At 40.1% G+C, this 11,463-nt stretch overlaps 1 protein-coding gene across 1 annotated transcript; it reads right to left on the reverse strand.

Annotated features, from left to right (window-relative positions):
- Positions 1–3,542: 3,542 nt before the first annotated feature.
- LOC141613874 (uncharacterized) lies at positions 3,543–4,457 on the reverse strand. Its single transcript, XM_074432616.1, has one exon. The coding sequence runs from the start codon at positions 4,455–4,457 to the stop codon at positions 3,543–3,545; it is 915 nt and encodes a 304-aa protein (XP_074288717.1).
- Positions 4,458–11,463: the final 7,006 nt, after the last annotated feature.

Below are 11,463 nucleotides of genomic sequence, written 5' to 3' on the forward strand. Positions count from 1 at the left end.
TGAAATAGATGACATAGAGACCTCTAAGGACTTCCTAATTCAGGCTTGTAAGCCTTTCCTTAAACTGACTCAAAGAACTTTCCAAAACTCGGTCGTAAGAGAATTGGCAAATTGCCTTATTACAACTTTTCTAGGATTAGGAAATAAACAACAACTACCTTAAATTTATTAACTAAAATAAAATAAGGACATATAATAAAATATCAGCTATAGAACCGTCATAGCCACCTTGAGATGCGTGCCCAGCAGCTCACTTAACCGTGTCCATCATCAGCCATCCTCGTTCCTCCATGTTATCATATTTACTAAACTCGAGCCCATTTTGGAACCTTTGGAAATGTGAGTTACATTTCAAGAAATTAAGACTACATTTTCTGTAAACTCCAATGCTCCCGCATCATTCTCCCCTTTTTTTTGGTGAAAATGTGAATATATATATAAAAATCAAAGAAAAATGTAATAGTTACAAAACAATCAAGGGTTCAAACCCCCACTACGACAACAAAAAAACAAGCATATTTAACTTGACTGAATGCTAAGCCAATCCATGCTCACATTGGCTCCTCCAAGCTTAGCTTTAATCCTCCTAGTAACATCTTTCTCAATTTTCCTGGCTACTAGTTCTGGACGCAACAAACAGGTATTGATTCTTGCATTATTTCTTTGATACCACACATGGTAATGGTAGGCAGTAAGACAGGCAGCTCTAGCTTTCCAAAGGACTGAATTCTGATGCACAGTAGCTAGATTTATCGTATCAGGGACATTTCCTCCAAACCACTGAGACAGTTGATCTTTAACTCTGCAGCTATACACACAGTCAGAAAACACATGTTTCACAGTCTCAGTATGAGTCTCGCACATCACACATAAATCATCAGTGCAGCAGGCAAATTTAAAAAGCTTTTCTTTGACATTCATCCCATTATGCATCATCAACCAGGTAACTATAGAATGCTTAGGGACATTCCAATTGTTCCAAACATTAGGAGACCAAACTGCTGCAACCTGTTCAGAGCACAGCCAATCATAGCCACTCCTTATTGTATAACCCTTAGGATGATGTACCCAACTTCCATTCACAAACCCATCCTTAAACTTCTCTTTCACTTTGCAGATGCTCTTCTAAACCCAAGTACTGTCAGCAGGAGGTGTGTATTCCTGCCAGTTCTGATCTTTAATGTAAATAGCATTGACCCATTTGATCCACAATCTATCAGCCTTGGAATGGATCCAGTTTACAAGCTTACCAACAGTGGCAATGTTCCAAATATCTGCTTTTTTGATCCCTAGTCCACCCTCCTTTTTTGAAGCAGTAACTTTGTCCCAAGCTACCAAAGGAACCCTATGGAAGTCAGGGCTACCATCCCATAGGTAGTTCCTACAAATTGCTTCAATTCGTTTATTGACACTTTGAGGAATGATAAACATTTGAGCCCAGTAGTTATACAAAGTATTGAGCACAGAATTGATTAAGGTGACCGTGCCAGCATATGATAACTTCTTTGCTCCCAAACCCCTAATCCTGGAGACCATTTTTTCAGTCAGAGATGTGCAGTCTTTCTTGGGTATCTTTCCAGGCTGGATAGGCGCCCCTAAGTACCTAAAAGGCATAACTCCTTCAGTAAATCCAGTCACTGATTTGATACCTTCTTTGATATCCTCTTGCATCCCATTAAAGAAGATCTCAGATTTAGCACTATTCATGCTCAGTCCAGAGGCATTAGAAAATGAGGTGTAAGCTTTCATAAGCAGCATGATAGAAGGAGTATCTCCCTTGCAAAATAGTAGCAGGTCATCTGCAAACATCAGGTGTGTAAGCTTGAGGGGCTTGCAGCTTGGATGATAATGAAATGGCCATCTAGCAGTAGCAAACTTGATGATCCTGGTGAGGTAGTCCATACATATAGTGAACAAGAGGGGAGAGATGGGATCACCGTCTCGAGTCCCCCTCGTCCCTTAAAGTAGCCAAACAAATTTCCATTAAGGGACAAAGTATAAGAGGGAGTCCTGATACAGCTCATCACCAGGTGGACAAAATGTTCAGGAAATTTTAAACCATACAGCATTTGTTCTACAAAATCCCACTCAACTGTGTCATAAGCCTTCTGCAAATCAATTTTAAACAAGCATCTGGGGGAGGCACTTTTCCTTGCATACATATGAACTATATCCTGACAGATTAGGACATTTTCAATAATTGAACGACCTTTAATAAAAGCTCCCTGGTTTTCATGATGCGGGAGCATTATGGAATGAAGAGGACAACGACAAAGGAGCTGAATAGCACAAACTCCAAGGCTGCCTTACACGAATTCCAAAGATGTGTAGGAGTATTAGCTAGTTAGGTCGAGTCTGTTTTAGTTTTCCTAAATCAACTCTATTTTATTTTCGAATAAGATTAGGAAAACTAATTTATCCTAGTCGAGTTAGGAAACTTGTTATTTCCTAATTCTAGTTATATTATTATTAGTTTAATTTCAGTTTAATATTCCTATTCCTAGTTAGTTTGGGAAAGAGTTAGATAACTTTTTAGACAAGTTAAGGAATTAGATCTCGAGTCAGATTGTGACATCGAGTAGGACTATAAATAAGGACCGATTGTGGCCTTATTTTTCAGATTATTCAGATTATGAGTTTTTAATAAAGGTTTACATATTGTGAGCTGTCAAATTAATCTTGCGAGGTTAGTTTTTATTTCTTCCTTGAGAGGTTGAAGTTATAGTAGGTTGAGCTATAACCTTGCGAGGTTAGAACGAGATCCACTATCCTATCCGGTTACCTTGTTCCAATTCACGCACATCATTCAATCTATTTCTTGTTTTCAATCGTTTACACAAAAATCCTCACATAAACAGCCTATTATTCATTAGTTTTCAAGATTTTCAATCCGTTTTTAATATTATTCCGCTGCCAGCTTTACAAACCCTAATTCGTTCGTTCAAAACCTACGAATTGTACATCATTTCATGTATTATGTCAGGAAGTACCAAAGCTAACCTGTTGCAAAGAAGTTTGGAGATGACCTTGTAAATCAGGTTACAGCAGGCAATAGGTCAAAAGTGCTTGACTGTGGTAGGTCTTTCACATTTGGGAATGAGAGTTATATTAGTAGCATTAATCTGAGATAGCAACTGACCATTCCTAAAGAATTCCTTGATAGCATAGCAAATATCAGGTCCAGTAGTGTCCCAAGTATCTTTAAAAAACCCACTGGTGTAGCCATCAGGGCCAGGGGCCTTGTCCTTAGGAATGGCAAAAACAACTTGCTTGATTTCCTCATCTGTCACTGGTGTATTTAATAGAGCTGAATGTGCATCAGTACAGAATGGACCCTGCTGTAGGACTTCATTTCTCACAACTTCAGTAGACTTCTTGCTAACAAGTAGATCAGTATAGTAGTCTATGAATGCTTGTTGGATAGTCTCTCTATCAGTACAAAGCTGGCCCTGCATATTTTCAATTTGAATGATCTTATTCTGCAAGCATCTCTTTTTAATAGCAGTATGAAAGTAAGCAGAGTTAGTGTCCCCTTCCTCTAGTCACTTGGACTTGGCCTTTTGTTGCAGAAAACTATCCCTGGCAGCTGTCAAAAATCTGACACTAGCAGCAGCAATAATTTCCTGAGTGATCAAATCAGCATTGGCAATATCATCTTTCAGAAGCAATTGGATTCTTTCCAACTCATGACAAGCCTGACTAGCCTTGTTTTCTATATCAGAGTAGCAATCCCTGTTCAGGCCTTTGAGTACACTCTTCAAGTTCTTCAGACGTTTGGCTACTCTAAACATCATATTCCCCTCAATTTGAATAGACCAAGCTTGCTGAACTTTAGCTAGAAAATCAGGAGCTGTGCTCCACGTGTTGAAGTACTTAAAACTTGCATTCTTCCTACCTCCCAATTTTGTATTCCTAACAACACAAGGATTATGGTCAAGGAGTCCCTCTGGGTGAAAGTGAGCAGCCATTTCAGGGAAATTATGCATCCATTCTTGATTAACCATAAACCTATCCAACCTACTAAACTTCCTATGAGCAGCATCTTGTTTATTCGTCCAAGTAAAATAAGCTCCAGTGGCAAGAATATCAGTCATTCCACAAGTGTTAATGCAGTCAATAAAATCATCCATATCCTCTTGCTTGGTATTACCACCCATCCGTTCATCAGGAGATATAACTGTATTGAAGTCACCAGCCATAACCCAAGGACCATTGGACATAGATGCAATGTTTTCCAATTTTGCCCAAAGATTTTTCCTTTCCACACCCTCATTATAAGCATAAATCATGTTCAGGAAGAAGGATTTCTGAGTGATTTTTACAGTCACCTTAACATGAATAAACTGGGGATCATATTGCAGAACCCACACATCAAATATGCCAGGTTGCCATAGAAGCCAAACTCTGCCCCTTTTATGCAAGTTACAATTTGTTGTCACACACCACCCTTCTAACATTTTATTGGAAATATTATGCACATTTTCACCATTAATTTTTGTTTCTAACAGACCAAACAAACAAATCTCATTATTCTGAATAAATTGTTTAACTATCTTTTGTTTATTTACATTATTGAGCCCTCTAACATTCCAAAAACCTATATTATTCATTATTCAAATTGTTGGGAGGGTCACCTATATCTTTCACCTGTACTGTAGTAGCCTGAGTCCCATTCTGAATGGCTGCATCAGTGCCTGAAGTAATTTGCAGAGGAGTAGCAGTGTTTTCAGGTTGCACCACTGTAATCCTAGCCTGCCTTACAGGAGGGGACTGACTTTGAAGAACTGGGAATTCAACATCTGAGATGGTGGTGCTAACAGGAACAATTGGTCTCCACACTTTTTTAGGAGGTGCTCCCTTCTGATTCTGAGCAACCCGTCTGCAACTCTTACCATCATGGCCAAGACTTTTACATTTATCACACAATATGGGTTTCCATTCATATTCAACTTGAAGAACAATCACCTTTCCTTCTGCATCCAGGAATTTTACTGAACTAGGCATATGCTGACCAACTTTCAACTCAATCATGACACGAGCAAAACCTAGCCTAGTTTTCTCCTCTGTAGCCAGATCAGACTTGACATAGGGTCCAACTAATCCCGCAATAGTTGGCAAACATTTACCCCAATATTTAAGGGGTAACCCATGTAGTCTTATCCACGCAGGAACTACCTTCACTTCTTCTTTCATTAAGTCCACATTCTCCTGCCAAGCCTTCACTATTAATGGTTTGTTATCAAACATGTGATAACCAGCCTGCAGGACTTGTTCTTGATCTTTAATATCCTTAAACCTTACTAGGAACACTCCATTAGGGAGAAAAGAAATCTTGTCTATTCCATGCTTTCCCCATACCCTATGTATATAACCATTAAGGACTTCCCATGGAGGATTCGCACCTAGCACAAAGCAGTACACTGCGTTTTCCCAATAATTAACCTCATCCTGCGTGTCCTCATCAGTAAACTGAATTAGGGTATCAGTTTTATCTTTATTCTCACCTATATTCTCCATTACTTTTTCAGTATTCACCACGTTCTGCTTCTTCCCACGCTGTGTTACCCATTTGACATTTACACTTGGGTCCTCTTCATCCTCAAAAGATAACCCCTGAATAGGAACAACTTCATGCATGGCTTTGGTACGTGAAACATCTTCCTCTCCTGGACCAGTTTTCTTTTCATGACTATGGCTTTTACTACCCTTTTTTGGGACTTAGATTGTGTAGGGCTAGTAGATCTCTTCTTCTGAAGCTTTTTTGCAGAATTTCGTGCCATAATCAGGTTAAAAATTGCCTAAAAACGATGAAGAAATGGAGTTTTCTTAATCGCCTCTTAATCGCACATTAGGGCTCTCCATTAGGGTTTTTCCTATCATTCATTCTCCCCTTCTTTTTTAGAATTTGACCTCAAATTGTCGTCTTCAAGATACGGTGATAGATCTCCGACATTAAATGTAGCACTTACCCCTCCATATTCGCTTGGTAAGTCCAGCTTGTATGCATTCGACCCATAGCATTCTAACACTTTGAATGGTCCATCGGCTCTTGGCATCAACTTATTCTTCCTTTTGGACGGGAACCTTTCTTTTCTTAAGTGTAACCAAACAAGATCACCAACTTTGAAAACGGGTTGTCTTCAATTCTTGTTTGCTTTCTCCTTGTATTTAGCATTAGCCTTCTCGATTTGAGGCCGTACCTGTTCACAAGTGCGAAGAAAAGTAGCTTGCCTCTCTTTAGCCTCAAAACTCAAGACATCTTTCTTTGGTATAGGAACCAAATCGATAGGTAGATACGGATTGATCCCATACACAATCTCAAATGGAGCTCTTCCCGTTGTAATTGATGGGGTTCGATTATAGACAAACTCGGCATGAGCTAGTTTGATATCCCAATCTTTCATGCTCTTGCTCACTAGACCTCTCAATAAGCTCCCAAGTGTCCGATTAGTCACCTCGGTCTGCCCATCAGTTTGGGGATGATGGGATGTACTAAACAGCAACTTCGTACCAACCAACCTCCACAATGTCTTCCAAAAGTAGCTCAAGAACTTAACATCTCGATCCGACACAATGGTAAGAGGAATACCATGTTTAACCTTGTTAATTTTGTTATGCATGCACTAGATCTAATGACTAAATCAAAGAGTAATTTAGATCATCAATTAAATGAGTTTAATTAGAGGGTTATTGAACTCTTTCTATATTATTTTATTTAATCCGACTCGACTTTGACCCGCCACAGACCACCGTTGACCACCCTCAGACCCCGTTGACCGCGCAATTAGGAGTTTGACCGAGTAGATATATACATGTTTATAGCTGTTTTGTGCGACGATCTTAAGACGGAATTTTAACCCACTATTCGTGACTGACTTGGGGTGGTATTGGGTGGAGGTTGTTGTGGGTAGTGAGGGGACCTCAGTGGTGGTCGTGGGTGGTGGAATGGGTGGCTGTGGTGGTCGAAAATCGAGGGTAAACATAGGTTTACGGGCTGTTTGATATGGGTGTCGTGTTTGTTGTGTTTGTTGTTGTGTCAGCCTTTGTTGGTTGTTGTCGGTGGTTGTCGTGTGGGCGTCGTGGGAAGGTGGCTGGTGTCGGTAGGAGGGAGGAGAGGTGGTGGATGTAGGTGGCGGCATGGAGTGTTAGAGGGAGTGTGTTTGTGGGTGTTGTTATTGTCATGTGTACGGGTTGTGTGGCGGTTGCTGCTGCCACGATGGTAGCATGGGTGGTGTTGGGAGTAGGAGGTGCTAGCCGTGCCCACCACGGCTGGTGGTGGTGGCCACGGTGGTGGAGGAAAAAGGGCGGATGTCGTGGTTGGTGCTCGGGCTACACGGTTTTAAACCGTGTATAGTGGGCTTTGTAAATCGGTTTTAATTATTGTATAACGGGTCGTGAGTCGGGTTTTGACCCATGTGGTTGGCGGGTAATTAAGTCGGGATTTGAATAGCTTAATTAAGACGGGTTTATATTTAATTAATTAATTCGTATTTAATTTAATTAGATTGGTTAGTATTTAAATATATTTAATTACTTTAATTAGGTGACGGTTTTATGAAATGGAATTATTATTGGATCGGGTTTGCTTATGGAGCTTGCTAAAAGGTAAATTTATCCTACTCAGTTTCGATAATCTTTCTATTTGTTAACTGAGTTGTTTGTCATTAATTGCATTTAATGAGTCGGTAATTGACATGTTATACGGTATCTTTCATTCATTGTGTTTGTCATGTATATTGGAGGATATTGCGGTGTTGGTTAGTTACTTGTTCTATGGAGACGGAAGGCGGTTGGGAAACCGTCTTCCGCTTGAGTCGCCTATTGGGGCTTCCCACCCCAATAAGAATGTGCACATTAATGACTTGAGTTTGGAGGGACGCGTGTGGTGAGGCACGACGTCTGGCAGGGGACCCGAGTCGCTCTTGGGCACGGTACCACCGACGTGTTCAGAGTACCTTGTGTGAGTATGGTGTCGTGGACGTGTTCCTGGCACCAGTGGTTGTGGGCACGTCTAGGCGTGTCCTGGTACCGGCGTGACGGTTGGATATTTGTGTGTCATTCGTATCATGGTCATATTGTTGACTCACGCACTTGAGTCGTGTCACACTTTATTTATCGTTACTGACGTTTGTCTGTCTGTGTAATTGTCACCTATCTCTTTTGGGGTGGCCTGTGTCGATCCATATGTTATCCTTTGGTCATATGGAGAGCAAATTATGTACAGGTTGTTTGGTTAGCACGCGGGAGACGGGACGAGCTTGATGAGTCACGAGACGAGTCTAGTCGATTAGAAAAGTATAGTTGTCATGAGAATTGTATCTTTATTCATTTGTTTACATTTATGTAATTCACTAAACATCGTGTTTATTTATAAAATGTTCTTTTATTGAAGTTTGTAAACACTACCTTGGGAAACCGATATGGTAACGCTTCAATTATCTTGGCCGGATAATTGGGGTGTTACACAATACAAACATTACATTCTCATTCTTCTCTTTTTTGTTTCTGTTTTTCTCTCTTTCACTCTCTATAATCAGTTACTCGAGTTATCAAATTTGGCTCCTGTAATAGTTCTAGGTTTAGTACTCGAATTATATAGAATTCATGTACTATAACATCTAGGTTTTGTCGTCATCTGGGGAGGGTAAGCTAACCTCAAAGAATCATTAGCAGTGTGAACTCAAATTTTTAGCCAAGACGGACATGTCCATCTTAAACAATAGAACGGATTAAATAGATGAATGAGATAAAAAAATCTTGTCTAGGAAATGCCGAACTTTTGTCCCCTCCACCTTTATACGACTATAAGGTAGTATTTAACCCGTTTTATACTTATGACGAACATGATCATCTTAAAGAAGACCAACTGATAAATGGATTACACACTTCAACTCACCCTATATAATACCCGAATTTACCGAGAGTGATAAAAGACTCTTTGGTAATGGTGAGAGGACCCTTGAGCTTGATGAGATTGTTACTTGTGAGTAGAGTAGGGAGTGGTACTAAATCGAGTGAACAGGACTCGGCCGAGTATGAGTGATACTTGATCGAGTAGGTGGCACTCGGCCGAGTATAGGTTATACTCGACCGAGTGAGGTGCATTCAAATGAGTGTACGGACACACTCAACCGAGTGGAGCGGTTCAGCGAACGTTATAAACAATAAGTTGGAATTAGTTTGCAGCCAACCCTTTCATTTCTTCTTCTTTCTCTAAAATCTCGCACATCTCTCTAAAGCTCCCCTAGCCTCCTTCCATAGGGTTGAGCATGGAATTGAAGATCTTGCACCTCCTCTCACCTGTCTTGACCTAGCTCACCTTTTTTTTGGGGGGGGGGGGGGGGGGGGGGGGGATGTAAGCTTTCTCATTAATATCAAAAGTGTGCCATACAATTACAATTTGTCTTAATCCAAAATGATTAGACTTAACTCCGCTTTATGCAATCTATCCAATTAAGTGCACTCACATTTCGACACTTGATAGTACACTGTCCTATCCTCATTTTCATCTCATTCTGTACCGTTTGCACTAGACACCTCTGGCCTAATTAACATACCCATCTAGTCTGCTAACATTTCTAGCAAACCAATTGTTATACATTAGGCTAGCCAATAAAACAGCAACAAGCTTTTTCCTGCAAGCAGCCTGGTCTCTCAATACAATCCACCACTGTATCACATCCTTCTGAGGTAGCTGCAATAAACTCCAATCAGAAATCAATGTAAGACATCGACTGCTGAACTCACAGGAAAAGAACAGACGATCATGGTTCTCTTCCTGCAGTCCACACAAATAGGAATTGTTCTCATGAATGATATGCATCCTGACCAACCTATCCTGTGTTAGTAACCTCTTATGTGCAATCAACCAACAAATGAAAGACTATTTTGGAATGGTCCACCTATTGAGCATCCAAGGGTACCAAGCCACTCTAACCTCCTCTGTTTTGAGCCAATGGTAACCTTCCTGTACAATATACTGCTCCACGTCTGTAATGAATAAATTAGGCTTAAATATATTCTTCACCTGGCAGATTTTTCTCCATGCCCAGCTGCTCCCCACCCCTGGCTCATACTCTTTCCAAGTTGCATTTTTAATGTATATAGCATGAACCCATCTGACCCAGAAATGGTCAGCCTTCATGACCACCCACCAGACGTATTTCCCTATGACAGCAATGTTCTAAGCATGAAAATCTTTAATCCCCCCCCCCCCCCCGATTTCTTGCTTTACAAACTTGCTCCCAAGAGACCAGAACATGACTTTTTTTTGTATCATACCACAGAAAGGATCTGCATATTGCCTCTATTTTTCCAATGACAGTTTTGGGAATGATGAAGATTCGAGCCCAATAACTATGTAAGGTGCTCATAACTGCTTTAATAAGAACAACTCGTCCAGTATAGGAAAGCTTTCTTGATCCCGGACCTCTGATTCTATCTGCAATCCATCACTGATAATCTCTTTTTTGGACTAGGTGACGAGCGGGACTTGGGCCGAGCCACGGACATTCGGAGTCGAGTAGAGTAGTCACATGTTAGTTGATATAGACTTCATTAGAATGATTGTAGTAGTCAAGACATTGTACATTATATTATTCTTCTTATCTAATTCATTAATTTGGACTTTAATAAATATTACGGAGTACTTAATTGGAGTTTTGATTCATTAACTCGGGAAATCGAGATGGTGACACTCCCGATTATCTCGGCCGGGTAAGAGAGGGTGTTACACCCTAGCTCTTCGTGGTCCTCATTTTCTTTTTCTTTTTTTTTTTTTTTTTTTTTACGGCTAGCACGCACATGAGGAATCAATTTCCTATTGTTGCTACTATTGGTTCAATAAGGTCGTTGACAAGTGGTTCAATCTATACTTTCCGTCAAGTAATAGGTGGTCAGCACTAACTAGGTGACGAGCGGGACTTGGGCCGAGCCACGAACATTCGGAGTCGAGTAGAGTAGTCACATGTTAGTTGATATAGACTTCATTAGAATGATTGTAGTAGTCAAGACATTGTACATTATATTATTCTTCTTATCTAATTCATTAATTTGGACTTTAATAAATATTACGGAGTACTTAATTGGAGTTTTGATTCATTAACTCGGGAAATTGAGATGGTGGCACTCCCGATTATCTCGGCTGGGTAAGAGAGGGTGTTACACCCTAGCTCTTCGTGGTCCTCATTTTTTTTTTTTTTTTTTTTTTTTTTTTTTTTTTTACGGCTAGCACGCACATGAGGAATCAATTTCCTATTGTTGCTACTATTGGTGCAATAAGGTCGTTGACAAGTGGTTCAATCTATACTTTCCGTCAAGTAATAGGTGGTGAGCACTAACTTTCTCATTGTTAACGACTACAATAAACAAATATTTTCAAAAGGTGTTAGCAAAAAACTATGTCAATAAATTATTATTAATGATACAAATGACGCAATATTTTAAGGTAAGATTATTGGTTGT

Source organism: Silene latifolia, chromosome 11 (genome assembly GCF_048544455.1).
Source record: "Silene latifolia isolate original U9 population chromosome 11, ASM4854445v1, whole genome shotgun sequence".
NCBI classification, from domain to species: Eukaryota; Viridiplantae; Streptophyta; class Magnoliopsida; order Caryophyllales; family Caryophyllaceae; genus Silene; species Silene latifolia.